Source organism: Fusarium solani (assembly GCF_023522795.1).
Source record: "Fusarium solani strain SB1 chromosome Unknown bctg00000001, whole genome shotgun sequence".
Classification (NCBI taxonomy): domain Eukaryota; kingdom Fungi; phylum Ascomycota; class Sordariomycetes; order Hypocreales; family Nectriaceae; genus Fusarium; species Fusarium solani.
In genome coordinates this window covers 4,289,923-4,308,644 of record NW_027072156.1, presented here as the reverse complement: position 1 = coordinate 4,308,644, position 18,722 = coordinate 4,289,923, and the positions used below count along the sequence as shown (strand labels likewise).

Here is an 18,722-nt window from a genome sequence, read left to right as displayed (position 1 = left end):
TGACTACCTATCTACTTGCCTCTACCTGGACAACCCGAGACGGTAGATGGGCCATCCCATGGCCTTGAACCACAGCAACGGCGAGATCCTGGCATGTAGGCCAAACCGGTTGTGGGAGTAGAGCACCGTCGGTGGGAGCTGCTTATCGTCTCCGGCTATCAGGCAGGGCAGAAGCGTGTTGCCCCAGACGCAGTAGAGGTCAGGGCGACTCATGCACGCGGCCTCGTCTACCGCAATGCCGTGGGCTTTGCTTTTCCAGGCAGAGTAGGGCTCCTTGGCCGACAGTGATGGCGTGGTGCAGACGATATCTGCGATGCGAACAACGTCCCCCAACAACGAGTCAAGTCTATCCTTGCTTACCATAAGGCCTTGCTCATATTCAACCCAATCGATCCCTTGAGAGGCCACAGCACGAAGGCGGTGTAACTGCTCATCGTGTTCGATGCGGCTGCGCATCTCGTGAAGGGCAACGCTCTCATCCCGATGGAGCGGGCGGACCTTGGGGTTGGGGGAGCGCAGGAGGACAAGAAGCCAATATGCGGCAGATAGGTGCATCTTCCACTCTGACTGACCTGACAAGAACGAGCTTGGGGCAGCCTTGTCTCCATCGTCGGGGGATCGCAACAGGTGAAGGAAGGCAGACGCTTCGTCCTCGATCTTGTAACCGCGGACAACATGCTTGTATCGAACACGGGTCTCGTCGTTCCTGCCCTCGTTCATGCGGTCCGTGGCGCTGGTGTCCACACGGTCGAGTCGAGCGGCGAAGTCGTTCACAGCGATATCTGTCGGGCCGGTGGCGTAGATCTTGCCCAGGCTGCACGACATGCCAATCGTGCCAACGGCGAGGGCAGTTGTGCTTCCAACGCCAGCACCGATGATTCCGAGCCCGATCGGCCTCTCACTGAGGTATGTCTGGAACCTGACTCGATCTTGGGGAAGAGCCTCCTGCATCAGAGCCTTGATGCGGTCTTTGTCGGTTCCTAAGAGGTTGATCACGGGGAGTGATCTGCCTAGGTTGCCCAAAGCCTCGAGAGAAGGTCCGGAAGGAACGTTGCCTAGCAGGGCATCATAAAAGCCTGTTCCGCGGACCAGGTCTCGGTGCAGGCTCATCTTGAAGTCGACCTCGTCACGACTCCCGCCAATTGGATTGGTTGGCTGCTCGCCAGGCTGAAAGAGGCAGATGGCGTTGACCTTTCTCTTATACTCCTCCGCACGAGCATCGAAGTGAAGGGCAGCGCAGTTCTACTGATCCACACCTTTGTCGTTCAACACGAGGTTGGCGGCCGGGCGACTCTGGAATGTGATGACCTCGAACTCAGGGCCTTGGGCGGCTTGCGTTCGGAGGGGCCGGCGAACTAGCAGGACCATCTCATGCTCGGCAAGGTGATGTGCGTTGAGGGCATCGATGCCTTGCGGATCCACGATCTTGGCATCCCACTGACCAGAGGCCGCCTCGTCTTCCCAGTTGTCGTAGAGGTCGAGCTTGAAGGCGCCCTTGGCCAGATGGCACAGAGCATGCTCGAAGTTATTCTTGAAGGTCTTTGAGAGGGCCATGACGACAAAGTATTTCGACGTGTTGCCTTGAGCGTATTCCACGAAATACGCCGAGGACTTCTGTGAAGCGATCTTGCCAACGGCTCCGTCAAGCCACATGAAATCTTGGACCTGAGACTGTGTCATAACGGTTAGGTGAGCGTTGTCGTCATGATAATTCCAGGTGGGTAGGAACTGGTGACCCTCGGCCTCAAGCCTTTTGGCGTATCGCCCCTCATCCCAGTTGTGGATGTTGCCGTAGGGGTAGGCGAAGGGCGGCGGAAGCTTTCTGGCGTCCCAAATGCTCTCCAAGATGCCGCTTGGTGCGGCGACGATGATCCAGAACCTGTCCTGCCGTAGGAACTCCAGCAGAGTATGCTTGCCGGCTATGAATCCTCCCTGGTGGTTGAGCAACTCCTCGAATGGGTGCCCAGGGCCCTTGAAAGGCATGCCGAAACCGTGCACTTTGGTGAGGGTTGGATCCCTCAGACTGACCTCGACCAGCGACAGGTGCTTCTTGGTGCCGGGGAAGCGGCTTCGTAGAGCATCGCTGATTACTGGCTCGACGGAACGGGAGAAGCCCTCTCGGGGGAATCTGACCTCAATCCTACGCATGTCGGTTGGAACTGTCGTGTGATTGGCATAGTCGACTATATTATCGTCAGTGTGTGTTATTCTGCTGGAAGCATGTAAGAGCCTACCCCTGTGGCATATGCCAAAACCTTCTTCCTCGCTTGCCTGGCCAAATGGGAACTCGAGCGAGAATCCGATACTCGACTCGGCATGCGTATAATTGTACATGAAGAGGTATGAGTTGGCCTCCGACTGTGGCTGCACACCGAGAGCTTTCCCTCCGAGGATGGGGCCGCGGCAGCCATCCAGAAGGATTGCGCAAGGCTTCCAAAAATTTGCCTGGGGGGCCGCGGTTGCGAGACCTGGACCGCTGCTCTTGCCTGGAGCCATGTTGGAACCGATATCTCGACGACGACTGCTTGGGTGGAAGATGAAAATCTAGGACCTGCGAACCTAGGAAGTTCGTCAACCTGCCAAACACCAAACTACTACCCTTCTCCTCCACGACCACTCGACACTTCAGAATCCCCCAAGGGTCCTTAGCTAACGTGCAAGCACGCGCTTAGTTACCGACCTCTTGCGAGAGCCGGCGTGACCACCTGGGTTCGTCGTCAGTGAAGAGGGAAGCGACCCAACGAAAGCAGAGTACGACAGACACGAGGCCCATCGGAGAACGCGAAGAACACGGGGACGGTGGGCTGTGATCTCGCACGGGGAGCAGATTGTTGTTGAAGGAGAGGAGAACAAACAAGAGAGGGGCAGAGAAATGTGATTCATAATGGCTGTTGCTCTGTTGTGGGCGCAGCAGTGCCTGGCAGTGCCCAGCAGGTCTGCCACTGGTAAGGCTGTGCGTGATTGGAAGATAACAAATAACAAACCTTTTATGATTGCGCAATATCGGAACGAAGGCGTTGGGATCGAGCCTCTAACCGTGGTGTGGACGTTGTTAGAGTATCACAAGGATCTACGATGAGCCTTGTGAACGAAAGATGCTGTCGTTAAGTGTATGTCAAACGGGTTTGCCCACCATAGAAACCAAGGCATCAACCTATTGGATGTCCCATTTCTTTTACCCATCCATCTCGTTTAGGGGAGACTGAGTACCCGTGTAAAACGCCGTCTACCACCACAAATATTTCCCGTCTATCCGCATACATGGGTCACTGTCAAGTAGTTTTCACATTATGGAACTGCCCTTCAGTAACGGAAAAGAAAATAAGGACCATACTTCAACCCAACCAGCTGAAACCCAACCGGCTGAAACGAGATGAACCAAATACAAACGACGATGATGGAGCCCTCCAGCAAGTCGTTACGCCTTGACTCCCACACTCATGCCCTCCGCAGACGCCGCCGCCCATAGAATCAGCTCCCAGAACTTCGCAAAGTGTCGTCTGGAGAGTCTAGTCTCGCTCTTTACGTTCCATCCCTCCTTTCACTCCAGTGCGGCCTGATGCTTCAGAACCCCAACACGCCCGACGCGTTGATGATCTTGACATCCGATAACTCGCTCACTCTTGGGTGGGTCAAAGAACGCCCTGGTCAGGCCAAGGCGTGTATCCGTCTTCATCTTTCCGTTCTGTGGGATCTAGATACCAGCGCCTGGGCGTGGCATATGCCGCCCGTGAACGACAAGTCTGTTGGAGGAAGGTTATGTCGCTGGTAAGGGGGTGGTCTCAGTGGCCGCGGCAGAATTTTTGATCAATTGGACTAACAACAATACATTTGTTGGTGAATACATCAGTATTTATCTCCAAAACGACGGCGTAATTTTTGTTAGGGGCCCATCCGCTACCGTCAAGGTGGAACTCGTCTGCAGCAAAGGGAATAACACCGAGACGTCAATTATTGACGGTGTATTGTCATCGACGAACGGTTTTATGGCGACAAGGGCAAGACCAAGCGCGAAAATTGCCTTAAGGCTTTGACTGGTACTCTTTTTGAAGAGGCTGGCATCTGAAACTCTTCTCCTTGACGATTTAAGCACTCTCTGCGAGTAGACTCGCGCCCTTAGTTTAAGACTGTGCCCCCTCCCACCTCTAACGATTGTACTGAACTCTGGAATATTTATTACCGTCTTGGCTCCTCAGTCTCTCCTAATTTGCAATTTTTCTATTATGATTAGTCCAAGTTTGTCCCTCTTGTCTGCCTCGCCCGTGGACTAATTACCCTGGAAGAGTACCTCAAAGGTCGCGCAAACGATATTCGCACCAAAGCACTCACCAGTCTCACGGAACTCGTTACTTCTTGCGCCAATGTTGTCGCCACCACTCTAGCAGCCTGGGTCTGGGTGATGGCGAAGACGGCGTCCATGATGAGGCGATGTTGCGATGGCTGCAGGTCGAATGGGGATAGTAACAGTGCGACCGCGGATGATCGTTCGGCAGCAGGCCAGCAGCAGCAGCCGGAGCAGCGACAGCCAGAGCAGCAGCAGGTCAATCTCACGAATCAGGGACCGGTGGCCTCCCTTGACGCGACTGTCGACAATTCTCAGTCACTCACCTTGGAGAACGTGACTAGGCACATCGTGGTCTTGGTTAATTGGATGCTGGGGGAAATGACTCTGAAGGAGGGAATTTTCGAATCAGCCCTTGAGGGCATCGAAGACAGGATCATTAAGCACTGGGTCCAGAATGGGGTTTCCCGAGCCTACAATGATGGCCTGAAAGATAGGTTCTGCGACCTTCTGCGGTGGATGGTGCGATTTCAGAACGACCTTCTTCGTGTGAAGCATCATGCCATAGCTTTCGCAGGGGTCGGACATTTGCATCAGCTAGCACTAAATCACGTATCTCCCGTTCTTGTTAGATGCGCTTGAGTTCTTGTTAGACACACTTCTCTTTAGCTCTCCCGCTTTCTATTTTCGTATCTGGCTTGTGGGATTTGGCCCCTAATCAACAAATCTTCATATCCTTTGCTCCCTTGTCGGCTCTTTTATTACTGCGGTGTAACAATTATGTCTTAGTTAGCCTTCTATTCTCGGCCTGCTCGACTATCTGCCAGTCTCGATCGTTGTTCAGTGAGAACTACGACGTATTGTACCAAGCGTTGAAGTTGCTACCCACAGGACATTTGGGAGTGTGCTCCCGGTGCCAAATGGCCATGATATCATCTTAAATTTCGTGCATGAGCGCGAGAGGCATGTTTTTTACTTCTCGAGCCGCTTGTTCCTGCGAATGGACGGGAGATGGTGCTCTACATCTTTAGCAGATTCATCAGCGAAAAAGAAGAGAGAAGAGAGCATACCTTCTTCGTTGCCGATATAATGCTTAGCACAGGCAATACTACCGCCATCTAAAATGCGGCTAATAGTCTCGGCCATGGCAACTCCAACAACGTAGGGATCAACTGAGAAGCCCTCCCAGTTGCGGCCACCGGTAGGAGTACGACCGAGGGGACCGGTGGCAGGCTCTGATGGGCTTCGTGAGGGCGACTGTGGAGGTCTTGAGGCCGCCTTGGTGGCCTTTGCAAATGTGCTGGCGACTTGGAACTCTGGCCTTAGGCCACAAGGAAGTTAGAGATCGTAGTGTCCCAGCGATGGGTGCAGGTATCGTTATCGCCGATGGTGGTTGATGCATCTATGATCCGGCGTAATTTGGCACCCCCTGTGGCGCGCAGTGACTACGGCGATAAATTAGAAGCTCGATTGCACGAGAACAACTGAATAATACCAAAACTGAAAACGAAATGAACAATAAATCTCTTCGTGTTTTCCGTTCTTGTTACTACCTAGTCATGCGAAACCACTTCCCTTCTGTACAAACATTTATAGTTCACATACCGAATCTGGAAGGCCGTGAGTTTGATCTCCACAGTCCATTAATATATTTCTCTTCAACTATTGGCATTGACGTCTATGGAGTTATGAAGTCTGGCGTCAATTAGGCGCGGTGTATCGAAGCTGGGTCCACACCATGATCATCTCTTCCTGTCGGCGAGCAAAGTACCACTCAGGGGTTCCATATGATTGAGTTATACAAGTAGCGTGTTATCTATTCTTTGAACTATCAACTTACGCAGTGAAAGCTTTTCATGGAAGCATTTTCGAAGTATTGCATCTAGATTCAGCTACAAGAAGTGGTTCATGACAGATGGTGAAGTTCTTGTCCTAGATTAGCCCTGATATTTCCAGCTGCTCGTTGCCAAGCCGGGGATCCATGACCCGTGAATCCATGGATCTCAGTTGGGCTGAGGTAATCACATTCTGGGCCATCATGATTGTATGCAGGTAGGTGGCTAGGTACCTTCCTTGTCTGAAGTGGGATTTGTGAAAGTCGGGGCATTCATTGTGATGTTGGGAAGGAGCATCATGTCTATGTCACCCAGGCTCCTTCCTCGTTGTAGAATTAGGGCACACACGCACAACCACCAAAAATCTTTTTTTCTCTTTCTTCTATACCTACACATGGACATGGTTGCTTTTGTCTTGTTGCTGTTGTTCGGTTCCTGTCAGGTTTTCGTGTGTAGACTTCGGTCTACGCTGACTCACGACGGCACCATCACCAGACGACCACGGCGCCCTTCCTCCCCCGCCCCCATTCCCTTGCCCGAAGGATTGTGAGGACTAATCCTTAGTCCTAGCAGACGCTTACAAGAGCTTGGGTTCATTTTATTTCTTCGGCAATTGGTTCTTGACGAAGTCTCACTGGTTCTCCCCCTCGATTTACCTCGCCCCTGCTGTTCTTCAAGGCCATGGGATGGCCCATCTACTGTCTGCGCACGCAGCTGCGCATGGCCAGAGGATTGTTCGAGCTCTGCCACGCCGAGGTATACAGCGACCTTCTCTTCCGGCCCGGGCCCCGATATCAGCCTTCCCCAACACTCTGCCGGTCGCCAGCTGGAAGCCTACCTCCAGCAAAAGTACTCGGATCTAAAGCCCGCTACCGCCAGTACTCTACAGCCTACCTTCGTCCACCATGCTAGCTCCTTCTACTACGTTAACCCGACTACCCAGTCAAAGAGAAACATGGACCAGAACCGTGTGACCCGGGCCCTTCTCTCCGACTTAATCAAAGGGCAACCCAGCCTGCTTCGTCGTCATCTCACCGTACAAGTCCAACGTCGAGTTGATCAACCGGCAGCGGAAGAAGCCCGAGTACGCAGCTCTCGCCGGAGACGGATGTCGTGACGGTCGATTCGTTCCAGGGACAAGAGGGCGATATCGCCGTTGTCGTCATGGGGACCACTGGGAAATCGATCTTGCCCCGGCTTTACAGCAGACGAGCAGTGGCTGAACGTCATGTTCAGCCGTCAGAAGAATGGGCTGCAGGTCGTTGGTGACATTGACGCCGCCGGATCCTTGAGCAAGGACAAGAAGAAGAAGGGCAATGGTACGCAGATGGTAACATACGGCGCCAATAGAGAGGCCATGTATGCCCGTGGCGATGCCCTCAGGAATATGTACAAGGCGTTCATGGATAGTGGACGAGTTCAAGGTTGTCAAGTCTGCTTTATGATCATGTTCATATAAAATACTCTAAAATGACAAAAGGTTCTTCTAATAATGATTAAAACTTTAGAGCTTCTTTTATTTATTCTTTTCTTATCTTTATTATATCCTTATAGCCAACTTCAGGGAAGGATATGCTAATAAACTCCAAGGAGGTCAGGCAGAATGCAAAGAAGCTGAGATCAAGTCACAAAGCGATGTAGTAATCGCCGCGGCCGACGAGTGTCTACATGGACAGATTCAGTTCCTTAATAGCCTGACCAACATGTAAGTGAACATTGAACCCTCACCTGAACGCGCGGCGTTAACAGTACTTCAAGAGCATGGGACGACCTTCCTCCAACCTTTCAGTGGGCATTGAACCAAAAGTTCCCTGGATCCTTTGACCTGAAAGAGCGTGTATAAGCCGGGATCTCTGTTCTGAAGTCGCACCCTTCTCCAAAGGCAGTTGCTTCGCACGCGTCCGTGTACAAGACGCCCGACAGTAAGATTCGACATCACCATTGGGAGTTCATACTGACCCATTTTTCAAGGCCTGGCACCCCGTTCAAGAAACCAGGCAGATCGAGAAAGAGGTCTGACGGATTCAGTCGCTAAAGGCTCTGTCAAGCGAAAAGGTGCGTTGCTATCCATGAAACCCAACTCCCTGCTAACCCCCGAGCGGTCGGTCCAGCTACTCCGTTGACAGATGGTTCCCCTTCTCTTTTCAAGCGACAAAGGATGGACGACGATCAAGTCTCGCATATCCCAAACGCTCCACCTTTGTCAGCTGACGCCTTGAATGGAGAACCACGGCATCGCAATGAGGTTCGGGATTACGTACGTGCCCGACCAAGCGACTCCATCCGGTATATTGACCTCAGTAGCGCGACAGTGACTATCGGCATTGCCTTTACAAACCTGGCCATGAGGAACTTTTCCGTTGGCGATTGGGACCAGCTCCGCGAAATCATCCGCTATGTACCACTCTACCACCCCTTATGGAGAGTCCATGCGACACTTAGACAAGAGATATGGGAAGGCGGGTAGGATATGTCTATTATCCCCTAAGTTCATATCGCAGAGTTTGATGTTGACATTCTACCTGTTCAACAATGGATGGGTGGCGACGTTCGAGAACAATTCGGCCGCCCCGAGTGCACTATGCTCTTTCTCAATGCTAGCCAGCTTTTTCAGCACCTCCAGGACTGCCACAATCTCTTACACTGCCGCCATCCGGCAGAAGAGGCTCATACCGACCAGGACGCTATCGATCACTCGAGACGCCCGAACGGCGAAAAGCTCAACTCGACTTGAAAATTGTGAGTAGGATTAAATGAATATACTAAGATAATATCATAACTTTATATAGACTGAAGATATTTTTTACTCAGCCTGTTACTACTTTTATTGTACCTCAGTAGCTACCCTTAGGGAAGGATGTGCTGTACAATTGGGAAGAGCCATTCAGGTAGATGAGAAGATACCTAAAGGTTGCGCAAAAGCTCCTTTTGCTGCAGGGAAAGTTTCTATTGGATTGTTGGGCCTCAGCGTCAGTGGCTTAAGTATTTGGCGTTTTTCTTGGCCGACTGCGAGTTGCTTGGGGGACAACAGCTTGGGTACATGGCATGATTGAGCAGTCGATGATTGATGGATCAACTAAGATCAGGAAGCGCACCTCAAAACAGCGACCTCGTTGCTGGTACTAGGCAACAAATTCTGTAGGGTGTTGGCCGAGTTGTTTCCGACATGGCAGACTTGAGTGTCGGGCCCAAACCCGGATAAGTTGACACCTAGCTGATATCGAGATGTACCAACGCCAAGTGCCAGATGCCAAAGATATTAAAGTTGGCAGAGACAGACAGGACTTTCTATGGGCGAGCTGTTAGAAAAGAAGGCTCTAGGCGCTTGAGTTGCCATTGCCAAGGTCGAATGCCGAGACCAGCGGATATAACGAATATCTAGCCTGGAAGATTTCGACCCATATCTACCACCATTGACGGCTATTTCCTAAAGTTTCAGTTTTAATACCAATCTTATGACTCTTGTTTATCTAGGACATTGCCATGATGAATGGTTCACTTTAGAGATCGAATTTGAAGAGGCTTCTGCTGGGACACCAAAATTACCCCGGAAAACAGGTTTCTGGGGTTTGGTGGTAAAAGGGTCGAATCCCACCCTCGACAGTATCCTCACCAAGCGCAACCCCTGAAAGCTGAGGACGATTCGCATCCACCTCTGGATGCTTTGGACATATTTGGCTCTGCGGAGCCCCGCAATCCGAGGCAGCCTGAAAGAGTTACGACCGGCATCTCTGCGGCGGAGAAATATAGGGGCCAGAAGCACACCTCCCAAGTAACTCTTGGGCAGTCTTCTGGAATTTCAAAGCCGACTCCCACCCTACGAAGCATCAAACTATGTAATTTCATGAAGGGAGTTCCCACAGTGAACACCGTCATCAGAAACTATTGAGGGTTTTTGTTCCAAGGAAAAATTGTGGTTGGAATGAGGGTAGAAATCGAGCTAGCTGCAAGAATGGTTTCGGAGACTGGCCAAGACTTTGGGAGCCTCCGAAAGTCTTTTGGGCGATAGAAGATTTTCGATCATGGATATAGCATGAGGTGATACTTCCAATAGGCTGGTTTGCCCTGGGAAGCTGGGATAGTGAAGTCGAGGTGCTTCCAGTTGTTGCCTCGTGAGGTCGTAGAGAGCGTACACGAGACAAATTTTGAAAAGCAAGACACAACTAGGATGAAAATCCACTCAAGTTATTGCTATGAAAAGGGAAATCAGCAGTTAAAATGAAGCCATTGCTGTTCGCATGATGCTGGAACGGATCGTAGAAAGATCGATAGTACCCACGTGGGAACTCATGACATCTTCGAGGTGGTTACAATTTCCATATCAGGCAGAGAGATATGGGCTTCGTTTCTCGCCTAGGTTGTTTCGTAAAAGGAACAGGCGTGACGTGCTGAAATACCTGAAAACCACGCGCGGTTTCATGGAAGTACTGCTCGAAAGTGGAGTGAAGAGCCGGGGAAATATTCCTGAAGCGGCCTCACGTGGGGTTTCTCCGCCCGAGGATGTTCCAGGCCCCATCAAGAAGCATCTGGGGATGAATGTTACTCTCGTACTCTCGTCAAGCTTAAATCATTTTTCAGCGTCAGAGTTTCCCCGATTTTGCATATATCTCAACTTCCTATTGCATTGATTTTGCTCTATAGAGCCAATTATCTGATTCACGACATGCAATCATCACCAGTCTCAGCCTCAAAAGTGCCGTTCGCACTAAACAACAGGCCATGCCGGTAGCATGCTTCCATAACCCTAGCCCTTCCACTTTTGAGGGGATCGGGGAACGGTTCGCCGTCACACTCGCGCGTCCCCAGCGAATCGCCTGTCTTCAGCATCATGCTTCCCCTGCTTGGAACCGAGCACCATGAGCCGCCTGGCTGGGATTTTGCCAACCCCGTGACTGTCAATGCGGGAGAAGACGATCCAAATGTCGGAGAAGGTCGATGGAGCCGCTGAGTCAACTATTTGACGACCTAATCAGGCCGCTTGCCGACTATCCCCGAGGGCGAGGGTCTCCGCCGACTGATCAGCCGAGTCGCGTGGAAAGGCAAGCAGGCCCGGCAACTAACATTGACACTTCTGGAAACACTAGACGCTTTTGTGTTCCGGCAGCATGGATCAGCTCTCTCCAGCCCGGCTTCTGGGTGCCGAATGGTGTACGAATGTCCTCCATCTAGAAACCTTAACCACCAGATTGTTCATACCCATTCCTCGGTTGACCCACACTCCGCAGCCGTTGGTCATGGCTGCCCATGGGGAATATCATGTTCAGGACCTAAGAATGCCATGATCTGAGCGCTGGGGATCCATCGCGGAATTACGGGTGAAGCATATAAGTTTACGGGAGCCTCACCTCGAGGCCATGTTCTCATCAACACCCACTGGGCCATCAGCCTATACAAGTACACATTTGACAACAATACTCGCCAGGGTTGAGTCTTGCTCAGAGCGAACTCCATCATGGCTCCTACAGAGACCGATACCAACCATGTCGAGGCATCACAAGAGCATGTTGCCTCTGACGACAGCGGCAATGTGACGCTCCACGATATCTGGGAGCACCGCCGCGTTCTGGGTTTCTGTGAGTTACCCGGTCGTCTCCCCTCGACAGAACCCTTCTAACCTGGAACTTCTAGGCTTCCTCATCTTCCTGCTACCCATCAACTTTGGCTTTGAGATCAACAACGTCGGCAACCTCCTTGCCGTGGTGCCCTTTATGAAAGAGTTTGGTAAAGTCGTGGATGGGACTCTGCTCATTACAGCTCAGGACCAACAGATCCTGAACGCTGCCACGACCGTCGGCATCTTCGTTTCAGCCTTTGCGACAGGGTTCATCTCTGACAAGGTTGGCCGCAAGTATACGATCGTTCTCGCCTGTTTCATCTGTATTGCTGGCGTCATGGTCCAGTACTATGCCAAGTCCATCTTGAACCTCTTTGGCGGAAAGCTTCTAGGGACGTTTGGGTTCGGGTTAGGGCATTCCCTAGGACCTGTCTTTGTTGCTGAGATGGCGCCTAACAAGTTGCGAGGCACATGCTTGGTTCTCATTGTGAGTGTTTGCCTCTCAGTCTCAAGCACATGGCTAACCCAGACTTAGAACACCATGATTGTCATCGGCCAGTGGCTCAACTCCCTCGTCATCTATGCCTGCTCGGATCGCACCGACGATAAGGCATGGAGAATTCCTGTCATCACCCAGCTGATTCCTCCATGCCTGCTCCTCATGGGTCTCGTCTTCCTCCCCGAATCCCCTCGTGGCTACTCGTCCGCGGACGAATCGACGACGCCAAGAAGTCTTACCTTCGTTTCAACGGCAAGGACTTTGATGCTGATACTGCCGTGGCGGTTGCTCAGCTCGCTATTCGCAGCGAGAACGAGGCAATGGGTGAGGGCGGAAGCTGGCTACAGTGCTTTAAGAGTACTGATGGACGTCGCACCCTGATCATCTGCATGGTCTACATCGCTCAACAATTCATCGGAGTCAACTTTGTGAGCGGCTATCTGACCTACTACTTCCGCTTGGCTGGAGTGAACAACCCCATTGGAATCGCCCAAGCCGCTTTCGCTATCCAGCTGTTTGGAAATATCTGCTCATGGCCTTTGGTCGACCGAGTCGGTCGTCGCCCCATGATTGTCGGCGGCATGATTACAATGACGGCTGGTCTGCTCCTCATTGGTGGTATCAGCACCATCAACAACCAACAGGCTCTTTCGGCGACTGTTGCCTTCATGGTTGTTTGGGGATTCTTGTACCAGGTGAGCAGTATTGTGCCTCAAGGCAGCAACTTGAACTAACAAACACTTATAGATGACTGTGGGTGCTACCGCCTACTCCGTTGGAGGCGAGACCCCTAGTATTCCTCTTCGACAGAAGACTTATGCCATCAACATCATGAGCGCCACGGCTGTGTCGTGCCTTGTTCTTCAGGTTATGCCTTACCTCATCAACAGTGATGAGCTCAACCTGGGCGGAAAGAGTAAGTCAATGCCTACCAGTCATGCTTATCACCTTCTAATGCATTTGCAGTTTGCTTCATCTTCTTTGCCTTCTCCGTGCCCATGTGCGTCTACCTTTACTTCTGCCTCCCTGAGATGAAGGGTCGCAACTACGCCGAGATCCAGGAGCTCTTTGACAAGAAGGTGCCTGCCCGCCAGTTCAAGGACTACCAGTGCAACTTGGGAGATGCCGTTGTTGCCAAGAGGATTGAGCTGGAAGATCGGAAGCCAGTGGAAGTGTAATTGTCTTGAAACCTTGAGGTTACGCAACGAATTGGGGAGGTTGGAACAAATAGGCCAGGCCTCACAAGGAGAGTGTGGAGGGCAAGTAGATAGTCAAAATGGCAAAGTTATGATGCTACGAATAAGTAACCTGGCTCTCCCAACTTTATGATGAAAATAAGAAAGAGATATCCTAAAAATGATCAATACTTTAGATCCCTGTCATCTATTCTTTTACCGCTGTTATTATACCTTTACAGTTAACCTCAGGGGAGAATACGCTAATATCTCTATACTCGTGTGTGGCTACTGAGGGACTCACGTGGCCGAGGTGTGCCGGACATCCATTCACTGAACAGTCATCCTCGTCGCTATTTTAGACGCTCCGAGCAGAACAACTACCTACCTAATAGAGTCACCAAACTCTCGGCGTATGAGCTGAAAGAGACCAGTTGACACTACTCTTGGCTAGGTAGTTGCACCAGGACATTGAGACCAACTGGGTTTCTGGAATTAACTCTGATCAATGAGCTCTCTGCGGAGGTCCGCACATAGACCCCCGTGTTCCTCGTTGCAAGCCAGCTAAAGCGTGCTGTCAACCTGAGCGTGGTAGACATTCCCTCGATGGAACCCAACTTACCCACACTAACATAGCATGATGGGACTTCAATTCGAGACACCATGTTTCAATACCCTACCACTGTTGTAGATGACGTGTGGGTTGGCTAACATAGGGAGTGAGTCAAAGATCCAGTCTGAGCATCATAGCCGTTCCAGTCAACGGCTTCACGTAAACTCTGAATTACCTCAAGCCATGGTGGCGGCCCGAGCCGATCCCGTGGGCCTCAATGCAACACAACGCAAGATGAACAAAGGCAGGCACGTTTCCAACAAGATCAATTTTGTACTCATTCACAGGGACTCAAGAACACGTTCCCCGGGAACAAGAATAAGAGAAAAAGCTTCGCTTCTAGTGCCAATCATTTGCCAATGCGTGCGCATTCATTGGCTTTCAACACAGTCCCTCCCCAAAAGTATGAGGCCTCAACTCCAAAGTCCATGCCCGTTTTTGCCTCATGCCGGAGAAAACCAGACTATGTGCTCCCCTCCCAGTACACTCAACTCATCATGGTCGCGTTCATTACATCTCCCAAGACTTTGATATGAGCTTGGTGGGACTAGAAGGTCTCCTGGTCGTCCACCTGATCCTCGGCGGGGATCTCGAAGCCCTCCTCTGTCGAGTACAGGATGGTCTGGATTTGCTTGATAAGGCCGTCCTCCTGCTTCTCCAGCTCGGGGTCCTCGTCGACGGCTTGTTGGATGAGAAGCTCAATGTCTCGGAGCTTGCTGAAGTAAAAGTCACGCTCCCTCTCGAGGCCTGTCACTGTCTCCTTGAGGGTAGCGTTCTCCTGCTGAAGGGCGGCGGTGGCGGGGCCGGCAGCCTTGGCAACTCGAGGGCCACCGCTGGGGGTGCCACCTGCTCGGCGGGCGGCGCTGCTGGAAGCGGCGGATCGGGGGGCGGCACCACCGGCGGGGGGCATGGCACCGCCTTTTCGTCGGGCAACGGCGTCGTACTCGTGATCCGGGAAGTTGAGGTCCCAGAAGCGCTTTGTCCACTGCAGGAACTCGAGGTTGTCCTGCATCTTGCACTTGACGAGGGCCGATACGGGAATAGGCTTGTCGATCTGGTGCTTCAAAAAGCAGTCTGTTGAAGGGTTAGGGGTGTCGGTGGAGAGGACGGGGAAGTAGACGTACTCTGAAGCACCTTGAAGTTTTGAATGTACAGGTATTCCGAGTTCACATTGAACTTGACCTTGGACATGGGGACGTCCATGTAGATGCTGTCAAAGACTTGGCAAAGGGCGGCGCTGGAAGAAGAATGTTAGACTCTGATTTCGCACGCAATGTCCCCCTGTATCATGATGTTTGGCCGTGGCCTTGTGTCTGGAGTCGCGGTGGCGATCTCGATCGCGGGGTTCTTTGTTGTTTTGAGCCGCCATGACCACGATGATGGCACGGGTCTCACCCAATTCAACGAGGGGGCGGGGCAGAGGTCGACTCACCCAGTACCGCATTGCTCGACCTTTGTGATGTTGAGCTGCAGAAGGCTGTTGAGCCACGCAACAAGCTCTTGTCTGTGAAGGAAAGCCCAAGTCAGCACCAGCTGCGCGCCGACAGCAGAGGCCGCCATGTCGTAGACGGCCCCGAAGGCATCACCACCAACCTCGACTCGCCCATCTTGAACTGTAGATTTGTTTATTCGGGATAGGATCGTGGTACAACGCAAGCGATGTCGGAGCTGATCGAGGCAGCTGATTATCGAGAAACGTCTTTCGGAAGTGCGAAAAGAGTAAAGGCAGCGCAGAAGCAAGCTCAGCTAAAGGAGAGATTGCGTTGTCGGGATGGGATGGGGAGAAATTAAAACCATGGATCAGTCTTCGCGCTGATTCCAGAACAGAAGAGTTGGCACCTCGCATTTGCCTGTCGCCCAATCAACCAGACTGACGGATGTGGGGGGTACCCGAGGAGACCAAGTGCTGTGCTGTGTTTTTGCTGTGTTTTGATGGGTCAGTCTGGTACCGACGCGTACCGCCATCCCAGAACCCCTCCAACCCCCCGCTCTCGCCCCTGAAGCTGGTTGACGTTGGGCTCTTGCAGTGAGGTCACGTGGCAGAAGCTCGCTGACCGACGTCCATCCTGGCTCGTGCTCATGGACGTGACGGGAGCTCTCACCGCCAAAATTTTCAAAAGCGGCAGAAAAAAGTTCGAGATTTGCGCTGGAGGAAGGTGCCCCACTATCCAGAGTCGCATCTTCAACTTCACTTTTTCATTCCAAAGACACGACACGTGTGTCTCTCAATTCGTCCAAGATGGCGCCCTCACAGAAGCGAAAGCCAATTGAAGACGACTTTATCCACACCATTGACGACGACGACGATCTCCCGGTCGAGGAGGAGGAAGTCTCTGCCCAACCTCCCAAGAAGAAGGCCAAGACCTCCAAGGGCTCCAAGAAGTCGAAACGCGCTGCCACCCCCGAGGATGACGAAGAGGAGGTCGCCGAGGGCATCTGGGGCCAAAATGATGACGACGATGGAGCCATGGACTCTGACTTTGAATTCGGCGGCGAGGACGCGGAGGACGTTGGTGTCGAAGAATTTGAGGGATGGGGTTTTGATGGCGCGAAGAAGGGTATGAACGCCGACAAGAAGGGCGTCGACCTTGACGAGATTATCCGCCGACGGAGGGAAAAGAAGCTTGGAAAATCCGCCGACAAGGATGCTGAGGAGGATGCCGACCAAGCTGAGGTGGACGCCAATGAAATGGAGGTTGACCTCGACGATGACGACGACGAGGTTCTCGCCGACGACGCATTTGGTATGAACGTTGCTTCAGACGCCGAGGAATCTGGCGACGAGGAGGAAGATGACGAGGACAAGTCTGAGAACGAGGCCGAGGACGATGACGATGACGAGGCAGCTTCAGACAACGACTCTGTAGCTACCCCTGTTGGCCACCCCGACGACGACGTCTCAGACCAGAGCGACGATGAGGAAGATGCCGAGGAAGAGGAAAAGCGCAAAGCCTTCTTTGCTCCTGAGGAACAGGCTAAGCCAGGCAAGAAGTCGGATGTTTCGTCATTCCAGGCCATGTCTCTGTCTCGCCCTATTCTTCGTGGTCTTGCTTCTGTTGGTTTCACAAAGCCCACCCCCATTCAGTCGAAGTCCATCCCTATCGCTCTCATGGGCAAGGATCTCGTCGGTGGTGCCGTCACTGGTTCCGGAAAGACTGGTGCTTTCATTGTGCCCATTCTTGAGCGTCTATTGTACCGACCAAAGAAGATTCCCACAACTCGAGTTGTCGTCCTCACACCCACTCGAGAATTGGCCATCCAATGTCATGCTGTTGCCACCAAGCTCGCCGCCTATACCGATATCAAGTTCACCCTTGCCGTTGGTGGTCTGAGTCTCAAGGTTCAGGAAGCAGAGCTGCGATTGCGACCAGATGTCATCATCGCGACGCCGGGTCGTTTCATCGATCACATGCGAAACTCGGCCAGCTTCAATGTTGACACAGTTGAGATTCTGATCCTTGATGAAGCCGATCGTATGCTTGAGGACGGTTTCGCGGACGAACTGAACGAGATTCTCACAACACTCCCCAAGTCTCGTCAGACGATGCTTTTCTCGGCCACCATGACATCCACTGTCGACCGACTGATCCGCGTGGGAATGAACAAGCCAGCCAGAGTCATGGTCGACTCGCAGAAGAAGACTGTCGGTACCTTGGTGCAGGAGTTTGTTCGTCTACGACCTGGCCGAGAAGATAAACGAATGGGTTACCTGGCATATATTTGCAAGACGCTTTACACAGAACGAGTCATCATCTTCTTCCGACAAAAGAAGGAGGCTCACCGAGCCCGCATTATCTTCGGTCTTCTTGGTTTGTCGTGCGCCGAGCTTCACGGTAGCATGAACCAAACTCAGGTCAGTATTATCTCTAGCACAACGATTCCCAGTACTAACAATATGCACAGCGTATCTCAAGTGTGGAAGAGTTCCGAGACGGCAAGGTGTCATATCTGCTAGCCACCGATCTTGCTTCTCGTGGTCTGGATATCAAGGGCGTCGACACCGTCATCAACTACGAAGCACCTCAATCGCTGGAGATCTACGTCCACAGAGTCGGTCGTACTGCCCGAGCTGGTCGCAAGGGTACCGCCATTACTCTGGCCGCCGAGCCCGATCGCAAGGTCGTCAAGGCCGCCGTCAAGGCTGCTAAGGCCCAGGGTGCCAAGGTCATCAGCCGAGCCATCGAGGCCTCGGAAGCCGACAAGTTCCAGGCCGAAATCGACGAGATGGACGACGAGATCGATGAGATCATGCAAGAAGAGAAGGAGGAGAAGCACCTGGCCCATGTCGAAATGCAGGTGAAGAAGGGTGAGAACCTGATTGAGCACGAGGCCGACATCAAGTCCCGGCCCAAGCGAACATGGTTCGAAACGGAACACGACAAGAAGAAGTCCAAGCAAGCCGGTCGCGAGGAGCTGAACGGCATGCGGGAGGGCTTGAAGAAGAAGGCGGGCAAGCTGAGCAACAAGGACAAGAAGCGACTCGACGCCAAGCAAATGCGCGCCGAGGGTCAGGAGTGGAGGAAGGGCAAGTCTTCTGAAGCCGAGGTGAAGGCAAGGCATAAGGAGCAAGCCAAGTCGAAAGCCAAGGCAAAGGCAAAGGGTGGAGACAAGAAGAGCGCTCCCAGCAAAGCCAAGGGCAAGGCTGGCGGTAAGAGGAGGTAGAACAAAAGGGGAGTCATTGTCAGCGATGTACAGGTAGATTTTAATGAAACTCATAGCAAGGCACATGTTTTATCGGTCAAGTGAATCAAGGGTAATTACTCT

At 52.3% G+C, this 18,722-nt stretch overlaps 8 protein-coding genes across 8 annotated transcripts; 5 read left to right on the top strand and 3 right to left on the bottom strand.

Annotated features, from left to right (window-relative positions):
* Nucleotides 1-21: 21 nt before the first annotated feature.
* Nucleotides 22-2,496, bottom strand: MRS44_003436 (uncharacterized protein; the record flags this gene model as incomplete). Its single annotated transcript, XM_065623212.1, has 3 exons — nucleotides 22-1,242; nucleotides 1,309-2,183; nucleotides 2,235-2,496. The coding sequence occupies 3 exons, from the start codon at nucleotides 2,494-2,496 to the stop codon at nucleotides 22-24; spliced, it is 2,358 nt and encodes a 785-aa protein (XP_065479284.1).
* Nucleotides 2,497-2,884: 388 nt separating this feature from the next.
* MRS44_003435 (uncharacterized protein) lies at nucleotides 2,885-4,924 on the top strand (the record flags this gene model as incomplete). The annotated part of the gene is made up of 3 exons (XM_065623211.1): nucleotides 2,885-2,953; nucleotides 3,470-3,745; nucleotides 4,232-4,924. The coding sequence occupies 3 exons, from the start codon at nucleotides 2,885-2,887 to the stop codon at nucleotides 4,922-4,924; spliced, it is 1,038 nt and encodes a 345-aa protein (XP_065479283.1).
* A 330-nt stretch (nucleotides 4,925-5,254) lies between these two features.
* Nucleotides 5,255-6,393, bottom strand: MRS44_003434 (uncharacterized protein; the record flags this gene model as incomplete). The annotated part of the gene is made up of 3 exons (XM_065623210.1): nucleotides 5,255-5,603; nucleotides 6,123-6,132; nucleotides 6,351-6,393. 3 exons carry the CDS (start codon nucleotides 6,391-6,393, stop codon nucleotides 5,255-5,257), a joined length of 402 nt encoding a protein of 133 aa, XP_065479282.1.
* A 405-nt stretch (nucleotides 6,394-6,798) lies between these two features.
* On the top strand, nucleotides 6,799-8,851 carry MRS44_003433 (uncharacterized protein; the record flags this gene model as incomplete). Its single annotated transcript, XM_065623209.1, has 11 exons — nucleotides 6,799-6,873; nucleotides 6,944-7,085; nucleotides 7,132-7,201; nucleotides 7,252-7,541; nucleotides 7,672-7,822; nucleotides 7,867-7,954; nucleotides 8,000-8,039; nucleotides 8,089-8,172; nucleotides 8,244-8,515; nucleotides 8,565-8,580; nucleotides 8,619-8,851. The coding sequence occupies 11 exons, from the start codon at nucleotides 6,799-6,801 to the stop codon at nucleotides 8,849-8,851; spliced, it is 1,461 nt and encodes a 486-aa protein (XP_065479281.1).
* Nucleotides 8,852-11,569: 2,718 nt separating this feature from the next.
* Nucleotides 11,570-12,206, top strand: MRS44_003432 (uncharacterized protein; the record flags this gene model as incomplete). Its single annotated transcript, XM_065623208.1, has 2 exons — nucleotides 11,570-11,690; nucleotides 11,746-12,206. The coding sequence occupies 2 exons, from the start codon at nucleotides 11,570-11,572 to the stop codon at nucleotides 12,204-12,206; spliced, it is 582 nt and encodes a 193-aa protein (XP_065479280.1).
* A 113-nt stretch (nucleotides 12,207-12,319) lies between these two features.
* On the top strand, nucleotides 12,320-13,348 carry MRS44_003431 (uncharacterized protein; the record flags this gene model as incomplete). Its single annotated transcript, XM_065623207.1, has 3 exons — nucleotides 12,320-12,865; nucleotides 12,918-13,086; nucleotides 13,137-13,348. 3 exons carry the CDS (start codon nucleotides 12,320-12,322, stop codon nucleotides 13,346-13,348), a joined length of 927 nt encoding a protein of 308 aa, XP_065479279.1.
* A 1,157-nt stretch (nucleotides 13,349-14,505) lies between these two features.
* On the bottom strand, nucleotides 14,506-15,518 carry MRS44_003430 (uncharacterized protein; the record flags this gene model as incomplete). Its single annotated transcript, XM_046270593.2, has 3 exons — nucleotides 14,506-15,032; nucleotides 15,083-15,195; nucleotides 15,391-15,518. The coding sequence occupies 3 exons, from the start codon at nucleotides 15,516-15,518 to the stop codon at nucleotides 14,506-14,508; spliced, it is 768 nt and encodes a 255-aa protein (XP_046137550.1).
* A 679-nt stretch (nucleotides 15,519-16,197) lies between these two features.
* Nucleotides 16,198-18,620, top strand: MRS44_003429 (uncharacterized protein; the record flags this gene model as incomplete). The annotated part of the gene is made up of 2 exons (XM_046275376.2): nucleotides 16,198-17,811; nucleotides 17,862-18,620. 2 exons carry the CDS (start codon nucleotides 16,198-16,200, stop codon nucleotides 18,618-18,620), a joined length of 2,373 nt encoding a protein of 790 aa, XP_046137549.1.
* Between the last annotated feature and the right edge of the window lie 102 nt (nucleotides 18,621-18,722).